The 21,510-nt window shown below is 43.6% G+C and overlaps 1 protein-coding gene across 5 annotated transcripts; it reads left to right on the top strand.

The window, feature by feature from the left end:
* The first annotated feature begins 12,007 nt into the window (after positions 1-12,007).
* On the top strand, positions 12,008-21,128 carry HFE (homeostatic iron regulator). 5 transcript variants are annotated; one of them, XM_046638861.1, is made up of 6 exons: positions 12,008-12,204; positions 15,370-15,594; positions 15,774-16,073; positions 16,793-17,173; positions 17,305-17,418; positions 18,421-21,128. In XM_046638861.1, the coding sequence occupies exons 1-6, from the start codon at positions 12,129-12,131 to the stop codon at positions 18,459-18,461; spliced, it is 1,137 nt and encodes a 378-aa protein (XP_046494817.1). In that variant the 5' UTR covers positions 12,008-12,128; the 3' UTR covers positions 18,462-21,128. The 5 variants fall into 5 exon arrangements, with proteins under 5 accessions (XP_046494817.1, XP_046494819.1, XP_046494818.1 ...); XM_046638863.1 differs by having other exon boundaries at positions 15,331-15,594; positions 16,940-17,173; XM_046638862.1 differs by having other exon boundaries at positions 15,331-15,594; positions 16,898-17,173.
* The last annotated feature ends 382 nt before the right edge of the window (positions 21,129-21,510 follow it).

Here is a 21,510-nt window from a genome sequence, read left to right as displayed (position 1 = left end):
AGCTCCTAGCAGCCTTTCCTTGGGAAAGTTTAATCTGCACCAAGATGACTTGGCTTCAGCTGTTTCTTCTTCTGGAGACCCTTTCTGGTCCGCTGCGGAGCCAGGCTCTTCCGGATGACCGAGTGGGTGAGTCTCTATCTGGAATCCCTGGCCCTCTTCCCACTCCTCCGTCCCCTGCTTGGGTATGTCCCGCAGGTGTGGTCATTTTCCAGGCCACTGTTATTTGTTCCTCCACAAGGTCTCCTCTCTCCCTCTTAAAATATATAACAAAATAATAATAAAAATTCCACGCTGCTTCCGCTCCCCATTTCGGGATTAGTGTAGAATTTCTCCTGAGACTAAACTGAATTTAGGGGCAAGAATAAGCCAGCACAGCGAAGCTGGAGCCTGAAACCCAGCCTAGATGGGGTCCGATCGGATTCTGAAGGGACTGGGAAAGTGTAGGGGAGGATGAGGTAAGAGATGGAGCCGGAGGGAGGGGCTCTTAACTGGAGTAGCGGATTGGACGGGGTGATGGAAGGGGCTGGATTAGGAGGAAATTTTAGGAGGGATCTGGGGATTAGCCAGAGTGGGGGCCTGGGCCAGGGGTGGGTGTGGATGGTGAGTGAAGTGGCCGGGGATCTGAAAGCAGTCAGGGGAGGAGCCAGGCTAGGAGGCCTGAAAGGACACAAAACGTTTTTGCTTATGTGGATGTCTGGATAAACATGGGAAAAAAATTTTCCCAGCAAATCCACACGTTCTTAGAAATTCATCCTAGGTTTATACCACTTGCTTCAGAAGAAGACCGAAAAAAAGTCAGGACTAAAGTGGAATAAAAAGCAAAAGTTATTAACCTCTGTGAGTTCACAGAATTATTAATCTCTGAGTTCATTAATCTATAAATTTTATTAATCTATGATTCATAATGAGCTATTAACTTCTGTGAACTTGAGCAAGACCCTCAACTCCCTGTTTGCAAATAGGGATAATGTATTTTTTGAAAGATGTTGAGATGATGGGGTCCAGGGCAGGCCACCCCAAGATGTGCCAATCTATTTACCAAACAGTTGCTTTTCCATTTCCATGTGGATTGCCTTCCTCCCCTTTGAAGCCCCAAACGGCTACCTCAAATGTCCTCCTTGTCTGTAGCTGAAGATACTTAAACAGGAAGCTTTGGCCAGTTGGCTGAGTTGCTCAGTTTCCCTGAGCCTCTCCCATGTATACGTGTTATAAAGCTTTGTTTAATTTTCTCCTGTTATTCTGTCTCATGTGAATTTAATTTGTTCTCTGGCCAGAAGGGCCCAGAGTAGGTAGAGGAAATGTCTTCCTCCCCTAGAAGAATAATCATTCTCGTATTAAATCGCCTAGCATGATCCTTGGTACAGAGATGGAATTCTGCAAATTGTATTTCACTTTTCTTTTTCTCTTGAGTGATGAGTAGAACTTGGAGAATTTGAGATTACAATTGTGAAAAGGCAAAGATAGAATTTTAGAGCTGGAAGCCCTTCATTTATAGATGAGGCCAGGGCTGCACCACGGTGGCTTTAGACCCCATGCCAAGTGATGTCACCATTTTTTACCCTCTTCAAATATTTCATTGAGGACATAATGGTTTATAACACTGTGTAATTTCAGGTGTACGTTATTGTTTATCACTTTCTATATAGACTGCATTGTGCTCACCACAAGTAGTCTAATATTTATCCATTACCATACATATGTGCCCCTTTACCCCTTTCGCCCACCCCCTCAACCCCCTTCCTCTCTGGTAACCACTAATCTGTCCTCTTTGTCCATGTATTTGTTTATCTTCACTTATAAGTGAAATCATACGGTGTTTGTCTTTCTCTCTCTGGCTTATTTTGCTTAACATCATACCCTCAAGGTCCATCCATGTTGTTGCAAATGGGGCAATTGTGTCTTTTTTTTTTTTTTTTTGGCTGGGTAGTGTTCCATTGTCCGTGTGCATTCATCATTTGATGGGCACTTGGATTGCTTCCATGTCTTGGCCTTTTCAATAGTTTTGAAATGAACATAGGGGTGCATACATCTCTTTGAATTGTTGATTTCAAGTTCTTTGGATAAACACCCAATAGTGGGATAGCTAGATTGTATGGTATTTCTATTTTTAACTTTTTGAGAAGTGTCCATACTGTTTTCCATAGTGGCTGCACCAGTTTGCATTCCCACCAGCAGTGTATGAGAGTTCCTTTTTCTCCACATCCTTTCCAACATTTGTTATTTTTTGTCTTGTTAATTAGAGCCATTCTGACAGGTGTAAGGTGATATCTCTCTGTAGTTTTAATTTGCATTTCCCTAATAATTAATGATGTTGAACATCTTTTCATGTGCCTCTTGGCCATCTGTATATCTTCTTTGGGAAAATGTCTGTTCATATCCTCTGCCCGTTTTTTGATCAGGTTCTTTTGTTATTGTTGTTGAGTTGCATGAGTTCTTTATACATTTTGGAAATTAACCCCTTGTCAGGTATATGATTGGCAAATATTTCCTCCTAATTGATGGGTTGTCATTTCATTTTGTTCATGGTTTCCTTTGCCTTGCAGAAGCTTTTTAGTCTGATGTAGCCCCACTTTTTAAATTTTTTCCTTTTATTTCTCATGCCTCTGAAGACATGGTATTCGAAAAGATGCCACTAAACTGACATCAAAAAGTGTACTGCCTATATTTCCTTCTAGGAGTTTTATGGTTTCAGGTCTTACACTCAAGTCTTTAATCTTTTTCAGTTAATTTGTGTGTGTGGTGCAGATCATGGTCTATTTTCATTCTTTTGCATGTGGCTGTCCAGTTTTCCCAACACCCTTTATTGAAGAGACTTTCTTTTCTCCGTTGCATATTCTTTGCTCCTTTGTTGAAGATCAGCTATCCATAGATGTGTGGTTTTATTCCTTGGCTTTCAATTTTTTTCTGTTGATCTGTGTGTCTGTTTTTGTGCCAGTATCGTGATATTTTGATTACTATAGCTTCATAGTATATTTTGAAGTCAGAGATTGTGATGCCTCCAGCTTTGTTCTTTTTACTCAGAATTGCTTTGGCTACTCAGGATCTTTTGTTGTTCAACACAAATTTTAGGATTCTTTGTTCTATTTCCATGAAGAACATCATTGGGATTCTGTTTGGGACTGAACTGAATCTGTAGATTGCTTTTGGTAATGTGGACATTTTAGCTATGTTTATTCTTGCAATCCATGAGCAATAGCTTTTATTTCTTTTTCTTGCCTAATTGTTCTGGCCAAAACTTCCAGTACTATGTTCAGTAAGAGTGGTGAGAGTGGGCCCACTTGTCTTGTTCCTTTTCTCAGAGGGATGACTTTTAATTTTTCACCATTGAGTATGATGTTGGCTGTGGGTTTGTCATATATGGCCTTTATTATGGTGAAGTACTTTCCTTCTATACCCATTTTATTGAGACTTTTTATCATAAATGGTTGTTGGATCTTGTCAAATGCTTTCTCTGCATCTATTGAGATGATTATGTGATTTTTATTTCTCATTTTGTTAATGTGGTGTATCACATTGATTGATTTGCAGACATTGAACCACCTTGCATCCCTAGTATAAATACCACTTGATCATGGTGTATGAGGCTTGAAAAGAGGTGGGGACAAGACCCAGGGAGGGGTGAGTTCCAGGTACCTCCAGTCTTCCTAATTTTTCATGAGCATATGAAAGTCTCAGAACCTTACTGAGAGTAAGCCCTCCTTTCAAGGTTTCTGTGATGGGAAGATGGCAGGTCCTCTCTGCCCAAATGCTATATTGGGGAAGAGGAAAAGAGAGCTTTTACTCTACTGGTATGAAATAATGCTCCTTTTCAGTCTTTGAGACACCAGGGCCTCATGTTCTGCAGACAGCTCTAAACTGTGACTTCCAGGAGAATGGCAATGATGAGAGCTTCTAGAAATATGGTTATGAGGGGCAGGACTACCTCACATTCGAGTCGGAGTCACTCAGCTGGAATGCTGACATTCTTGAGGCCTAGAACATGGTGAGGAGGTTGAAAAAGGAGAAAAGTTTGGCACAGCAGCACCATGCCTTTATCAACGGTGATTGTAAGCAATATCTTCAGTAGTACTCGGGACCTGGGAAGAAAACTCTGGTGCAATCAGGTAACCGTCCCTTCTAATAGAATCTTTAAAACTAGCTTCAGCTTTGTGACACCCTCAGCCCCCACCACGTCCTTTCTTCAGAGAAGACAATACCCATTAGAACTTCTCCAAGGCCCAGTACTGAGACATGCAGTCTAGTAGTGGCTAGGTCTCAGTGTCATCAGAACAAGGATTGGCCTGAAGGCATACAGGAAGCAGGTGAGAACAGGACCCGCTCTCACTGACCCAGATCACAAGAGATTGGAGTACTAACCGTAATACCATTTAACTTATAGTCTAAACACCAACTGACCAGCTAACTGGAACTCACGTTTCAACTTGGGCAAGGCACCTGCTTCCCTATCAGAAATTCAACATAGTAACCAAATTACTTTTCTTTTCCATTGATGAGTGGGAGAGTCAGAACCAGCTGAACACAATTATTTTGCTAAAGCATTCCTTCAGCTAAGACTATGTTTCTAACTCTTGTTTCTAACGAGAAACAATGTTTCTACCTCTTGAATGTTTCTAACTCTTCCCTACACATGGTGGAAATAGAGTTGAATTTTCCTATTGGGGGCGGTGGCATCTACTCCCATTCACGGTTTTATGTTTCTCCCAACTCCCTCATAAGTACTCACTGGTCACCCCCTTCATTGTTTTGGAACATTCTATCTTCAGACATATTTTAAGAACTGTAACTTGAGCTGCATCTTGTGCTATATCTGTCATTACAATGGCTTTAGGCGAGACTGCCAAGCCAGAGAAATGCAGTGTCCTGTTGATTGTTTACATAACCACATCCTGCAGTGAGTTAGCTATAAGAGATCATCAGATAAAGTGCAGCTTGCCTACAGGGATCTGGGCTGAGAGAGGACCCTTTGGGCAGGTACTTAGAACACGAATGGCCCAGAATTATATAATACTGGTAGCTGGGATCTGAGAAGAATCATTTCTGATTATCTGTACTTCAGAACTCACTTTCTGACCCCAAGTCACTAATTCTTATGCAAAAATAGCCAGCTGAGGAGATATCCCCACAAATTCTCCTGGGAAGGCAGGAGGCCCCACAGCTGTTTGTGGGGACGCACATTTACTAGAAGGCAAATTTCTCCTAATCCGGAGCGGGTCTAGATTTAAGATGATAAATGATGAAATAAATCCTACGCATTATGTTAATATTTTTGTCTTGAGAAAGGTGTGAATTTTTCATATTTTAAGTATTTCAAATGATTAAAAGAATTTGATACAAAATTATACTGATAAAATAACATATACTTGTGATTTTTAATGTGATATCTTAATAAGTTGATAAGCATTATTATAACATTTAAGAAAACTTAAGATTCACTATATTAAGTATTAACTTATTTGATTTTTAAGAGATATTGAAGTATTTGGAGAACTTTTGTTTGTTAATCAGACAGTTGGATACTTTAAAACTCCAATATATTAAATTTACAATCACAGTTTAAAAGTTTTTAAAAATTTGATTATTAAGATTCCAAAAGTCCTATAAGAAATGCTCATTAAAAATTTGGTAGATTAGTAAGTGCAACGATGACCTATGTCAATTGAATTTAAAAATTTAAACAAGACCTGCTAATTTACTTTTATCAAAATAATGAATTGAACATTGTGTTTTTAAAATGCCAAGATAGTTCTTGAGTGATCTTTCTATAAGGAAAAGGACATAAAGACGCACATTAATAACATCAACTCCACTCAGTGGAGAGCTGAGGGTGGGGAGACTTCATGTGCAGGTTCGGGAGACCTCACTGTAGCATCTGCCTCTTGATGTCTATCACCTGCCTCTGATGCTTGGCCACCAGCATCCATCTGTTACTGAACCAGCTCATTTTGCCCACCTCACAGTACGTCAGTCACCGAGATGACGAATTTTTCAGCAGACAGAAGGTGTATTTACAAGGCAGTCAATCGAGGAGACAGGAAAACAGGTTTCAAATCCTGGGATAAAGGGGCAAGGTGGTCTGAAATGTAGGGAGAGATGATTGGAGGCAAGGATAAGTGAGGTAATAGATGATCTGCACAAGTGTAGTCAAGATTCATGGCTCTTCACGGGATGCACGTTCACAAAATGGTGATGTTAGAACGATCTGAGGGTGGAGTTTTCAGCCCCCTTATGTCACATGGTCACTTATGGGCATTCCAGTAGGCCCAGTTGAGGAGTCAGTGGTCTTAATCAGACTGAACTGGACAAGGAGTCAACTCTCAGTTTCTGAAAAACAACTTAAGTACCTGTTACCATGGTGACCCAAGTGTCAGAGATGTTATCTTTGGGATGGGCTTTAGTACTGCATTATCGAACTACTTTTGCAAGCAGACAACTAACTGAATATAATTAAAACAAGCTGACCCCTGGTTTCGAACCCTGGTGAGTCCTGTCTCACTATAAATGACTTTAAGAGCTGTGCTGTCCAATATGGTAACCACTGGCCTCATGTGGCTATTGTAATTAATAAAAATTAGTAAATTTAAACATCCTTTTCCTCAGACAAACTAGTCACATTTCAAGCTCCATAACCACATGTGGTGAATAGCTGTGTTTTTGGACAGTACAGAAAGGTTTCCATGATCATAGTTTATGGGATGGTGCTGTTTTAGAGCATTCTCCAGCTCTTGCCATCTTATCAGATTCCTTAAAAGTTCTTAATTCATTTCATTTTGCTCAGAGAGATTTCAGCAAAGCCTTTTTCTGGAGGCTTGGACTTCATGACACTTGAGACTCCTTGGTTCATCCTTTCCTCCTGCATTAGTTTCCTGAGGCTGCAGTAAAAAGTACCACCAACTGGGTGGATTTAACGACAGAATTTATTGCCTCACAGTTCTGGAGGCTAGTTCTGAAATCAAGGTGTTGGCAAGGTTGGTTCCTTCTGAGGAATGCGGTGGAGAATCTGCTCCAGGTTTCTCTCCTACTTTCTAGGCCTCCTTGGCTTGTATGAGCTTTCCCCTGTGTCTTCACATCCTCCCTCTGTGAGCTTCTCTGTGTTGAAATTGATCATATTGGATTGGAGTTCATCCTAATGACCTCATCTTAATTTGATCATTTGCAAGGTCTCTATTTCTAAATGAGGTCACACTCACAGGTACTGGGGGTTAGGCCTTCAACAACTTTGGGAGGGACACACGACAACCCATAACACCTGTCCATCCATGAAGGTATCCAGAGACATAAAAGGCTGAGGCTGAAGCACCAGCTGAGGGGCTAAGGCCAGGCTTGGAAGTGGCTTCCGGTTCTCAAAGAGTGAGCTAACATCTCAGGAGGGAGGAAGGCCTAGGAAGAGAAGAGCCCAGGGCCCCTTCCTCATCTCACTCCTGCTCCTTAGAACTTCCTTCAACACATGTGACCAGCCATGGGACTTGCTGCTGTGCCAAGCCCTGTGTTTCTTCCCATGTGCTACTACACTGAGCTTGCTAAGGGGCCTGGAAAGCCTGGACTCAGACCACAGAGGGTGCTGGCCTAGAGGGAATGGAGCCTGTCAGTGCTGGGTGAATGTGCCTGTTCCTCAGGGAGAAGAAGGCAATACTCCTGCCACACTGAGCATGGAGGCCTGAATGGAACCATCATCAGCCTGTGGAATAGGGGTCCAGGCTATCAGGGCTGGTAGCTCTGGGTGCGTCTGGCATATTCAATTGAGCAGAAGGTTGGGACACAGGACCCAGAATCACACTCTGGTGAGGTGGGGAAAGAAGTCAGACATCAGGCCTGTTGAACCGCAGCACTGCATATCATTTCAGAGTCTTCCTCTGACTCCATGAATGCCACTGCTTGGGTGCTCATTTTGGCAGGCAGTCTGGCCATGGCTAAAATTGGAGTTCCTTGAAAAAAGCTGTTCTAATTAGGTGAGAAAGACGGCAAGAAAAGTGGTGGGGCTTACTCTCAATCTGTTCTGCATCGTCAGCTGCTGACGCCCCAGACCATACAGCACCTATTATCTCCAGTCTCCCTTCGTGGACTGAGAACTCATCCCTGACCATTTGCTGTGTCCAGCAGGTGTGGTGTAGAGGACACTTAATCCTCCAGGTCCACCTATTTCTGCCATAAACAACATGCAGAAAGGAGAGTGAATGTGTGTGTGTGTGTGTGTGTATTTAATCTATATATGTATTGCTTTCTGTCCCCATATCCCACTCCTGTTCCACTCTTGTAGACTGCCTTTAAAATGAATTAAATGGGCATTTTTGGTTGAAAGTGTCCTTCAGAAGGAAAATATCCTTGTTTTGTATGCATGCATTTTTAATTTACTAAAACAATGCCTTGTGGATTCCTCCAATGCCATATCATGCAGTTGTTCCATTTTACGTCTCTACTCTCTCAGTGGATATCTCATCTGTTTGCACGTTCTGGTCACCCACAAACATGCACCTTTATGGGATATGTTTGAGGAATTCTTTAGAAAATGTGTCCAACTTTGGAGCTGAAGCCCCAGTCTGCACTCCTGTCAGCAGTGCATGAGGATTCCTGTGTCCCCATACCCACACAAACACTGGGCAGTATTCAGCTTTCTAATGTGTTAACGCTCTAAGAGATGCAAAATGATATATCACTTTGCATTACCCTTATTACCAAGCGCTTTGGGTTTTCCTGTATACAAATTTCTTGTTCATTTTTTGTCACCCATTTTTAATTTGGAGCTTCTGTCTTGTTCTTGATTTACAGGAGTTCCTTGTATATTCTAGTTACTAATTCACTTTGTCTGTTTCAGACATTGCATATAATTTTCTGCCACTCTGTCAGCTGTATACCGTATTAACTTTATCCATGGTATCCTTCATTGAGCAAGAATCATTCATTTTGATACAACACTTTCAGGAATATAGATCAATGGATTAGGATTGAGAGTCCAGAAATAAATCTTCATGTTTACAGTCAATTGATTTTTGACAAAGGTTACAAAACCACTCAGTAAAGAAAGAATAGTCTTTTCAACAAATGGTGTTGGGACAACTGAGAAAATATGTAATGTTCTCTGCCCCAGGTTTCTAACACAGGGTTCCTGAAACTCTTGTAATTTCCTGGTCATAGGAGTGTCTTATGTTCTAATGAGGTGACTCTGGGTGGGCTCTTGGATGGCTTCTGGATAGGGGCTGGTCACCAGAATCACCAAGCTATGATTAGAAGCTTGGAATTTTTAGCACCTCCCCTCCCATCTCTCCAGAGAGGGGAGACAGACTGGAAATGGAGTTAATAATTGATGATACCTACATAAGGAAGCCTCTGTAAAACTCGAATAGCATAGGTTTCGGGGAGCTTCCAGGTTGGCACACATATCCACACCAGGAGAGTGACGTGCCCCAACTCCATGGGGACAGAAGCTCCTGCACTTGCTTGGGACCCTCCCAGACCTCACCCTGTGTATCTCTTCATTTAGCTGTTCATCTGTGTCCTTTATCATATCCTTTAATAAACTGCTAAACGTAGTAAGTGTTTTCTGAGTTCTATGAGCCACTCTAGCAAATTAATTGAACCTGAGGTGGGGTCACGAAACCTCCAGTCTATAGCTGTTTCATCAGAAGCACAGGTGACAACCTGGGCATGAGACAGGCAGCTGAAGTGGGGGTAGGTGGGGCAGTCTTGTGGAACCGAACACTTACCTGTGGGATCTGACACTAACCTCAGTTAGATAGTGTCAAATTTGAGTTAAATTGTAAGACACTCTGCTGGTGTTGGAGACTTGCTTCTTGTTGTGGGGGAAAACCTCCACAGATTTGGTGACCGAAAGTGTCAGAAGTAAAGCGTTTTGTGTAAGTAGTAAAGGAGACTCACAAGATAAAAAGCAAAGTAGGGAAAAACTGGGTTTTTCTTATACATAGGGAGGAAAAACTGAGTTATTAACTTTATACATATGAAAAAGAAGAAAATTAGACCTATACCTCATACCATATCCAAAAATTAATTCAAAATGGATCAAAGACATAAATGTAAGAAGTAGAATTATAAAGAAAACATTTCTCATGGAAGAAACCATAGGTATAAATCTTTGTGACCTTGGATTTGGCAACAGTCCCTTAGATATGACGTCAAAAGCACAAGCAACTAAAGAAAAAATAGATAAATTGGACTTCATCAAAATTGGTAATGTCTGTGCTTCAAAGCACACCATCTAGAAAGTAAAGAGATAGCACAATGAAGTGGAGAGAATGTCTCTAAATCACATATCTGGTATGGTACTTATATCTAGGATATATTAAGGACACTTACAACTCCATAATACAAAGCAAATAACCCAAACTTTAAAATGGGCAAAAGATCTGAATGGGCATTTCTCCAAAGAAGAATTACAGATGACCAATAGGCATGTAAAAAGATGTTCAACATCCTTAGTCATCAGGGAAATGCAAATCCAAACCACAATGAGATACCACTTCTCACTCACTAGAATGGCCAGAATTATAAAGATGGACAAAAACGTTGGCAAAAATGAAGAGAAATTGGAATTCTCATACACTGCTGATGGGAGGGTAAAATCATGCAGCCAGTTTGGAAAAACAGTATGATGATTCCTCAAATGGTTAAATGTAGTTACCATGTGACCCAGTAGTTCCAGTCCTAGGTATAAACCCAAGAGAAATGGAAACATACATCTCCACAAAAACTCGTACACAAATGTTAGTAGCAGCATTATTTCTAATAACCAAAAAATAAAAACAATCCAAATGTCCATCAATTGATGAATGGATAAATAAAATGTGGTATATCCTTATGATGGAATATTATATGTTCACGGAAAAGATACGTAAAAACATTATGCTAAATGAAAGAAGCCAGTCACAAAAGACCACATATTACATGATGCCATGTATATGAAATGTTCGGAATATGCACACCTATGGAGATAGGAGGCGATAGGAAGATTGGCTAGGACTGGAGGTAAGGAGGATGGAGAGATTTAGAAATGATGACTAAAAGGTACAAGGTTTCTTTGTGGAGAGGATGAAAAATGTTCTAAAATTGATTATGGGAATGGTTGCACACCTTTGTGAATATACTAAAACTCACTGACTTTTACACTTTAAATGGATGAAATGTGTGGTATGCGCATTATATCTTAATAATAACGCTGTTACAAAGAAAGAAAGAAAGAAAGAATACAATCAATCCCCATGTACTCATCACCAATATTCAACATTTTCCTAATCTTGTTTCATATCCCCCTCCAGTTAAGAGGCCCTGATTTCCAAGTTTGATTTCTTTTCTTAGACGGTCAAAATTTGCCTATGTGCTTAAAAAGGCTAGGTCGCTAAAGGTTTTAGGAAAATCAGATGTATTAAATTTGTTAATATTGTTCGAAATGTCTGAGGCAGTAACTCCCAAACTTTGTTATATGTGTGTTGGGGGTGAGGGGGAGAGGCTGGAGGATGGCTTTTAAAATCCCGATGCCCAGTTAGCACCATACACCAATTAATCAGAGTATCTGAGGACAAGAGCAGGACATCAATAGCTTTAATAGTTCTCCATTATTATTGATTCCAAGGTGCTGTAAAGTTTGTGAAATTTAATTTAATGATGTAAATTGAGAAAGATATTTCAGTAGGATCGACTTAGTTAATCTCATGATTTAACTAATTGTAATCAAAAACTAAATTGAAATTTTTACGCAAAAATCATTACATGTCTAAGTCGAATAACAAGATTGGCAGGTTGAACTTAAAAGTTTTGAAAATGTGTAATTGAATTTTTAGATTATTCAATATTTAAGTATTGGATATTTAGATCGGAAAATCGTTACATATGCTTTCCCTCATCAGCAACATCCTCGATGGGTTTAAATCTCTGAGGGACTGCTGGGCCGCTGAGTGTTTCACAAGCAGGTACTCTGGGCTGCAGGGGAGAGAGTTCAAGTTCAGGAGACCCATTTCTTTTCCCCAATGGCCCGGAAAAGGATCCCACTGGCCAGGAAGTTTTTTTCTGAGGTTTCTCCGAGCCTTGGCAATGGCTCCAGGGTGACTTCTTGGGTCACTCCCGGTTCCCCGCTCTCCCGAAGCAGCTGACACGCGCCGGGGCGCGCGGTCCGAGCCGGGGAAATGGGCCCGCGAGGCCGGCCCGCGCTCCTCTTCCTGATCCTCTTGCGGACCGTGGCCACGCAGGGGCGACCGCCGCGTGAGTCCGGGGGCTGCGGGCGAGCCAGGGGGGCGGGGGGGGGGGGGCGGGGAGGGAAAATCGAAACCAGCTTTTCTTAGCACTTGAGAGCTCGCTAAGTTGGGAGGAAGTTCTCAGCCCGGTGCACAGTCCCCTCCCCCAACTTTCCCAGGCCTGGGATTGGGGGCTATCGCCGGGCACTGGGTGCACAGGGGGTTAGGAGGCCTCTCGGCCCAGGACCCAGCTCCCTCTCACTCCCCACCCCCCCGTGTCCCTGCTCTTCGGAGGGGCGCTAGGAACCACCTATTTCCCTTCTCCTGATCGTGACGCTTTTAAACGTAAATCTTTCAGTTTCTCATTGAGGCCGAGCTAGGCTTGGGAACCTTGGACTCGGATCTTGGTTTTCTGGTTTCTACTGTCGTTGTGTTGTTTTACCCCTGGTCATCCGCGAACAGGAAGTTCTTCTCACCAAGGGCGACCTTGGCCGGAGCGCCCCCTTGGTGCTTCCACACCAGGGCGCCCCGAAGGGGTAGGAGGCGTTTGGCTGAGTGAACCCGCGGCAGGAGCGAGCCGGGTTTCCACCCCAGAACTCCTCGCGCTGCGGATTCGGGGTGTGTAGGAGTTGGGTGGGGGATCTGAATTCTAGCCCACCCCCACCTCTTTGGGTGAAGCCTGGGGTGGAGACCTCTGGGGGTGGGAGGGTTCTGAGAGGTCTCTGCCCCGGGCCTTACGGACTCTTGGCGATGGTTCTTTTACCTGGAAAAATAACATGGCTGTTATTTTTGAACTTTTGAACTGAATGTAAGAGTTCCCGTTTTCAGCCAGGGGTTGTTGATTGGCAATGTTAATAGTCCTGTATAACTAACGGACGGGCCTTTACTAGAGGATGCCAAAGTGATGATACTTCACAGTGAAGTAATGACCTCAGTTTTAAATCACCTTCATGTCTGTGATCTTGTTGACTCTATTACGCATTTGAGAAGTAGGAGCTATTAATATGTTGATTTTACGGGTGGTTAACTGGCTCTCGGGTTAGTTAACTTTCCCCAGGTTACAAAGAATTCAGGCAGTCTGGTTTTCTGAAGTTAAATGAGGTACTCCCGCTGTTTCTAATCTTAGCTGAGTTTGCCCTCACTGTTGTCTGGCTCAGCACTCTGTACGTGATCACATAGCCTTAGGACACTTTGAGGGTAGCTAGTGTGTGTGTCCGCATCTCATAGATGACAAGAATGAGGCATGACCTGCTCACCAGTAACCTTATTCAGTGTTAACCTGGGCTTTTGAGGCAAACCCCATGCCTCCACTTCACAGGTGCGATTCTTAAACATCACAGTGCATCAGAGGTTGAATCATAAAATTTGATGTTGAACAGAAATATTCATTGTTCACAAGTGTACAAGGAGTACCAGCCATGTGTCTCACGTTCTCTCCCAGAGGAGACAGCGGGGAGCCAAGTCCTTGCCCTCTGATATTTTGCATTCAAGTGAAGGGATGACAGTAAACAAAGGAACAAAAGGATGTAGGACATCAGGGAACAATGAGTGCTGTGAAGACACGTGGAGGAGGAAGTCAGGGCAGCCCCTCTCTCAGGCTGGTGGTGGAATGGAGAAGGAAGTAAGAGTAACGCTGTCTGGCAGCAGCACTTTCTGGCAAACTAGGTGTGGCTGGCAAGTTGGGTTGAAGCAGGGTTTGCAGCCTCACCACTAATGACGTTTTTTTATGCTTGTGGGGACTATCATGTGCATTGCAACATGTTTAGCAGCATCTTTGTCTTTTACTTTCTGGATGCTAGTAACACTCCCCCAGTATGACAACCAAAAATGTCTCCAGGTATTGCCAAATGTCCCCTGAGAGATGAAATTTCCCTTCAACCACTGGGTTGGAGGAAGAGCAAGGATGTGGTGCAGCATGAGTGCAGGGACCAGAGGTCAAGAATAGGCGATGGGCTCAGTTAAAGGAGCGACAGGCAAGATCTCCTAGGGCCTCCAAGCTGCAATGTGGATTCTAGCCAAGTGACATGATCTGTCATAGCTTTTAAAGATTTCTCTGGCTCCTCTGTGGAAATCAGAATGACAGGAGCAACAATTAAAGCAGGGAGTGGAACCGGGAAGTTGTTGCACTAACCCAGGCAAGAGATGCTGGATTTGGCCTGATGGGAGCAGAGGTGGTGGTGAGAAATGGTTGTATTCTGGATATATTTGGAAGGAAGTGGCTGAAGGATCTATGTGTTGTGTGAGAAGAAGGGAAGAGTCAAAAGTGACTCCCCTATTTAATTACTTTATTTTGGTTTTATTTTATTGGGCTGAGCAACGCAGGGATAGGTGATGCCACTTCTGAGATGGTGAAGGCAGAAGGAGAAATGAAGAGCCTAGTTCTGGCCTTGCTAAGTCTGAGATTACAATCAGTCATCAGCTGGTAGTGTCACGTAGGCAGTTGGGTGTAACAGTCTAGAGTTCAGGGCCAGAGATAAAAACCTAGGGGTTGTCATCATTTATTCATCCAGCAAGGATGTATTAGGCACTTGCTATGCCAGACCCTGTTCTCGGCACTGGGGATACATGACTGAACTCCCTTCTTCTGTAACTGAGGGAAGGGGTAGGGAAACTCTCACTTGCCTAGAAGTCGTGTCCTTTTTGGCTTACTTGGGCTCCTTCTGTATTTGCTTTGAAACTGTTTGACGCTTTTAATAGCTGTCTTGAGCTATTTATCAGCAGATCTTCCATCATTTAACAGCAAACATTTACTCAGGAAAGGGTTCACAGATGGCAGTAGTGAAAAAACCCAACAGCAAATTCCTCTGGACTTGGATTGAATTAGTTCTGAGCACCAATTCCTGAGCCCAAGGGCCATAGCTAAAGACAACTTGGGGTTTTCTCAAGTCTGTTGGCTCCAGGGGAGACTGGGAGACTGCCCTAATCATGAGGCTGGGAAGAGTGAAGGGGTGTCAGCCACACATGGCAAAGGGAGGGGCACAAGGAGAGAGCCGACAGGATGATCATAGGGAAGGAAGGTAGGCACTGCGTCCCACTCTTCACACGGTGGGCCCAGACGCAGCTGGTGGTCTGAGTTGATTTAGAAGGTGTGTGGCGCCTTGTCCTCCCCACCCCCACTGTGGCCCACGGAGAAGGACTGTTGCCCTCTCCCCAGGGTCACACTCTCTGCGCTACCTCTTCATGGGTGCCTCAGAGCCGGACCTTGGGCTCCCCCTGTTTGAGGCCTTGGGCTACGTGGACGACCAGCTGTTTGTGGCCTACAATCACGAGAGTCGCCGTGCAGAGTCCCGCGCCCAGTGGGTTTTGGGTGGGGCAACCAACCAGCTGTGGCTGCAGCTGAGTCAGAGCCTGAAAGGGTGGGATCACATGTTCATCGTTGACTTCTGGACCATCATGGACAACCACAACCACAGCAAGGGTACGTGGAGAGGGGCCCTCCCCTTCCCGAGGTGGGCGGAGCATTTCCCTACCTCAAGGATGCATCTTGAGGGAGAGAGCTGGGAGTTGGAGATCCTGGGGGGCAGAGAGGAGGGAAGGAGTCTGGGGTCCTTCACTCCCTGGGATGATGGAGACAGGGACCTACTCCTTTTGTTTCAGTAATGAAGCTGGGGATGTTGCCAGAGTCCCACACCCTGCAGGTGATCCTGGGCTGTGAGGTGCAAGAGGACAACAGCACCAGGGGGTTCTGGAAGTATGGATATGATGGGCAGGACCATCTTGAATTCTGCCTTGAGACACTGGATTGGAGAGCAGCAGAGTCCAAGGCCGTGACTACCAAACTGGAGTGGGAAGTGAATAAAATTCGGGCCAAGAAGAACAAAGCTTATCTCGAGAGGGACTGCCCTGAGCAGCTGCAGTGGTTGCTGGAGCTGGGGAGAGGGGTGCTGGACCGGCAAGGTATGGCGGGAGCACCCTTCTGCCCTTATCCTCTAGTGATGGAGTGGAGGGGAATGTGGGGCATGGGATCCCTGGCTGGGATTTCAGAAGTAGCCAAAGTTGTGTGACTCTCTGGGAAGGAAGTGAGGTCTGAAGTTTCCACCCTGAGGTCTCCAGATATGAGGTCTTCACTGTGTCATTGAGATGTACGACACAGCCAGGAGTCATGGTTTTAATTTATTTTTCCATGTATGTAGCCAAAGAAGAAGTGTCTGTGCTCTTCTCTTGCTTTAACCGAGAACATGTGATGCTTATACATTTTAGGAATTCAGAGAGGTCAATTATCACATGAATACCAAGGCAAGAAATTACCAATGAAGGCAACTGATCAGAGTAGCAGAATCCTTTGGCAGTTAAAGGTTACTTTCACAGAGCATAGCAATAGTAACTGAAGCCTGGCTATCTTACCAGAATACTTATTGGGGTTGAACCAGGTAAAATTGCTGATAGTACCTATTCAACCATTTTTGATCTATGTAAAGGGCAATTTCATCTGACTGAATTTAATATATTAACAAAGAACAGAAGACATGGGCAACAGGTATGCATATTTACATATGAGACAAGACAACAGGCTGATATGACTGACTGTTCTCCATGTGACAGCTCATTAGAGCATCTTGAAACTTATTTTAGGACACAAAATGGTGTCTTTCCTGCAGCTTGCTTTGTCTGAACAGGGTGTCTTCTTCCTCCAACCCATAGAGGAAGGGAAGTGAAAGTTCTGGTCTTGCTGGCAAGGGTAGAAAGATCCTCTCTCCAGATCCTTCCTCCTTCCTGTCCAGTGCCTCCTTTGGTGAAGGTGACTCATCATGTGGCCTCTGCAGTGACCTTTCTACGGTGTCAGGCTCTGAACTTCTACCCCCAGAACATCACCGTGAGGTGGTTGAAGGACAGGCAGCCAGTGGATGCCAAGGATGCCGAGTCTGAGGACGTGCTGCCCAATGGGGACGGGACCTACCAGACCTGGGTGGCTTTGGCTGTGACCCCTGGGGAAGAACAGAGATACACCTGCCAGGTGGAGCACCCAGGCCTGGATCAGCCCCTCACTGCAACCTGGGGTATGGATGAGAGCCAGTGCTGAGAAAATCTGTTGTGGGTGGAACAGGAGTGGTTCAACATGGCAGTGAGGGGAGGGTCTGCTCTGGGCTGGGGTGGCGGTCACGGGCCTTAATTTGCTTTTGTTTTTTAGAGCCCTCACTGTCTAACACACTGGCCATTGGAGTCATCAGTGTGATTGCTGTTTGTGTCATCATCTTCTTTACTGGAATTTTGTTCAGAATCTTAAGGAGAAGGCAAGCTTCAAGTAAGTGGGAAGAAGAAGTCTCTTCATTCCTCCGCCCCGAGGACATGCTAATTCTCCTGCAGGAAGTGAGGGAGAAGGAGGGAATAGGGGATTTGGCATCCATGAGAAGGCTTTTCCTCTCTCTTTTTCTTTGGGAACACTAGCACCTCCCTGAGAACAAGAATTAATGACTCTCCTCAGAATGAAAGCTTCTAATGCAACAAATGTCCTTTGAGCGCTTATTATTTGTAGAGCACCTGTTACTTTGTAGGATGCTATTTAAGGTAGTGCAGGGGCTTTGAGGTTGACTTAATCACTGTTGCTGTTCTCAGAACCCAAATCTAGTAAGGAATGAAACCCATAACACAAGTAAATACAGTTAAAGAAGACCCCCTAAGGTCCTAAGCAGATACAAAACAAATTCTTTCGAGTGTCAAAGGAAGGAATGACCACATTCAGCTGAGGATCAAGAAAAGCTTCTGGATCTTGAAGAAGCACGATTTCTTTAGGTGGGGTTGAGGGTGAGAGGAGGTCTGTACAGATGGAGCAAGCATGCAAGTAGAGAGTGTGAGGCATGCTAGGAGATGATAAATTATTATTGTGCCTTGTCCTTTACTTTGTATACTTGACAGTCACCAATTCTGCATTTCTATCCCCTGAACATCTATAGTGTGGGGGAAAGAGGGGCAGAAAGAAGGTAGCTCAAGCAGAGCTCTGGAAGCCTTTGGGATGTTACCATATGTGCTTTGGAGAGTCACGCAGGGACTTAAATAAGCAAGGAGGGACACGACCTCCACGGTATGAAGAATGAGTTGTTTGGAGGTGAGAGTGAAGGCAAGGAGATCAGTTAGAAAGTGCTTAAGGAATTTCAGGTGAGAGATAATGGTGCCTGAAATCTAGTAGTTCCTTGGGAAGGGAGTGATCAGAATTGAGGTGAGTGGATGAGGGAGGGGAGGAAGAGGGAAGAGTCAAGATGATGACTCTGCCTGTGATGCCTTTTGCCTAGACCTCTTGTCTTTGCAGGAGGAGCCACGGGGGACTACGTCTTAGCTGAATGTGAGTGAAGTGCAGCCAGCAGACCGCTCGTGGGGAGGACACATAATTCGAGACTCAGAGAGGGTGTGCTTGTGGTGTTCTTCATGTTTCAGGACAGAGTTGGACCGAACAATTGGGAAGTGTCCCAGGAACTTGCTGCTCTTTGCTTTCCCTATTCATTCTCAAAAAGTTTCCCCCATTTAAGTTTTTGAGTTCCTGCATGCTAAGGAGCCCCAGCTGTGACCTTCCCCCAAGAACTGGCTCTCATGGATCTTGAGCTGCATCTAGAGCCTGCCTTCATTTCCTGCATCATCTCAGACTCCATACAGCTACATCAGCTCCTCTCCTACCTCTGGAATAGGGCTCCTTAAATTTAGGGGACTTTTAACATCTGAGAAAAGCTATGGACCTTCTCCTTGGTACATACGCTCTCACACCCTGACCTGAAGTTTGCACACCCATCCAGGCATTTCCTAGACCCACTCAAGTTTCCTTTTAATCCTCACTCCCTCTGTTATCCAGTAACTCATCTGTCACCAAACCCTGTGGTCTCTTCCATCAGAGGGTGATCTGGGCATTGTACAACTGTGAAGGCTGTGCACTGCACAACCCGAGGAGGCACATTTCCCAGAAGAGGCATCAAGGACGTTTGTGTGTATTATGATAGTTTTCCAGAAAGTGAGTGGGAAGTGTCTTAAGGAGAGGTGTCTTTTTCTAATTTGCACAAAGGTGTCAGATAAGTTTCTTTAGATTATGCTTGCATTTATAATATCTGTCTGGTATGCCAGACTGGAAGTAGCACAGTAATTTTCTACTTGGTCTCTGCCGACCCTGTCTCCTTGTTCCGATAATTAAAATGATAATAAGGATGATGATGATAATGATAAGGTGGCTGACACTTATTAAAAAAAAAAAGGACTTACTTGGTGCCAGACTTAGTTCTGAGCACCTACTGACATGCATCATCTCATGCAGTTCTTATAATAATTCTTTGATATAAGTACAGATCTTCTTCGACTTACAATGAGGTTGCATCCCAGTAAAGCCATCGTTCCACTGAAAATATAGTCAGCCAAAAACGCATTTAATATACCAACGTATTGAACATCAGAGCTTAGCCTAGCCTACCTTAAATGTGCTCAGAACACTTACGTTAGCTTATAGTTGGGCAAACTCATCTAACACAAAGCCTATTTTATAATATAGTGCTGAATATCTCGTGTAATTTATTGAATAGTGTAATGAAAGTGACAAACAGAATGGTTGTCTGGGCACAGAATGGTTGTGAGTGTATCGGTCGTTCACTGTCATGCTGGCGTGGCTGACTGGGAGCTGCAGCTCAGGTGCCACTGCCCAGCATCCCGAGAGAGGACCGTACCACGTGGCGCTAGCCCACGAAAAGATGAAGTATGGTTTCTACTGAATGCGTATTGCTTTTGCACCATTGTAAAATCAAAAAATCATAATTTGAAGCATCATAAGTCAAGGACTTTCTGTACTATTCTCCTCACTGCTTTTTTAGATGAAGAAAGTGAAGTATAGACTATCTCACAGTTTGCTGGGGATAGAGATAAGTTTCGAACTCGGTCAGTCTGACTCTGATCCACCTTGCACGCCACCATGTTCAGCAGGCTTAGATGCCTGGAGTAAGGCAGGAGGGAGGAGATGGCTGGAGAGAGAGCTCTTCTCCTGGATCCTTGTTTTTATTCTCAGTGGGTTTGACCCAAATGAAGGGAAAACAGCAGAAAACAATCTCAGCCATGTTTCCTTTCAAAGTCCCTGTGGGAAGCAGCCCAGAATGTGACTCCTCTTGTCCTCTGTTGCCACCGCCAGCCTGCTCTCCCTGGCACCTCTCTTAGGCCCCAGGCCAGGACTGTGATTGCTGGTGTCAGTTAGTGGCTGTGTTGGACCTGACAGTGTCCTCCCTCCACCAGGGCCTCTGGTGGCATTTCCCTCCATGAACTGGAGCAACCTTTCCCATATTAAAGGTGGAAAAACGGAAGCCATCAAGTGGCCTGGAGGGTACCCCAGGCATGTTCCTGGGTTCCCTGGGAGTCTGGCTCTCATCCCCAACTGTGCACATTAAAAAAAATTAATCTAACCAGGTCACTCAGGAATTAATAGATTCTTGGAAAGTAATTCATCTGATCATGTTCAAAAGAAAACTAACTTACGCACTTGCAGGGTATGTGCCGGCTTTATGCTGCTCCATACATTTGGTTGCATAACTGTGGTACTAGACATGCTGTCTCAGAGGGCAGACACCTCAAGAAACCAAATACTGCACAAAAGTTTGTCTAGTAGGTCTTGAATTTGGGCAAAGTGATCTCAACTATTTTTTTAAACTTTTCTTTTTTTCTGGTTACAAAAGTTAAGTGGATGAAAATACCTATAATTTGTGCTTACCATAGAAAAGTTGAAAATTAATTCAATTGAAACTTATTCCATTAACCAGTGATAGACTCTATTAACAATTTGTGTATTTCCTCTTAGTATTATTTGTTTATTAAAATATGGAAAATTAACAAATACATATATTTTAATAAATGCACAATTGGATTGTGTACTGCATGATTTTTCTGATGTACTTGTCCATCTTATGTATATACTTAATCGACTTAATCATTATGTCATTTTGCTTCTAATTTTTTATGTTTTATTTTATGGAATATTTTCATTAAACAATGGTAGCTGAATTAATTGTTTTTCTTCATTCTAGGGACATTATTATGTAAGTTTTAACAGAGTTGTCATTTTACCTCCAAACCATGCTAGAAGCACGCTGATAAATTCTTTCTCTTTAATTACCATCCTATACTCAAAGCAGATCTGCCAAAAAGCTTCTCTTTCTCTTCTACCTCCGTAAGGATATGTTACAATTAATTAGGCAACGGTTTGTTTTATATGGGTTTTATTTCAACAAGCTGAGATTTCCAGAAAGACCCTATCTAGTGTTCACAGTTACATATTTACTAACCATCAAAAACTGTGTCCTGTTAAATTTTTTTTATAAGCGAAGTTATAAATTTCCATTTTCTTTCCGTGTTCCTTAGCTTATTTTTTTTCTGGCTTTGTTTA

The sequence above is a fragment of the Equus quagga genome, chromosome 15 (genome assembly GCF_021613505.1).
Source record: "Equus quagga isolate Etosha38 chromosome 15, UCLA_HA_Equagga_1.0, whole genome shotgun sequence".
Lineage (NCBI taxonomy): Eukaryota > Metazoa > Chordata > Mammalia > Perissodactyla > Equidae > Equus > Equus quagga.
Note: the sequence above shows the minus strand (reverse complement) of the source record. Positions and strands in the feature narration are given on the sequence as shown.

Coding starts and splice junctions, on each gene's coding strand:
- HFE (XM_046638860.1), top strand. CDS start 12,129: ATGGGCCCGCGAGGCCGGCCCGCGCTCCTCTTCCTGATCCTCTTGCGG. Junction 15,595..15,773: donor CAACCACAACCACAGCAAGG/GTACGTGGAGAG, acceptor CTTTTGTTTCAG/TAATGAAGCTGGGGATGTTG. Junction 17,419..18,420: donor AAGGAGAAGGCAAGCTTCAA/GTAAGTGGGAAG, acceptor TTGTCTTTGCAG/GAGGAGCCACGGGGGACTAC.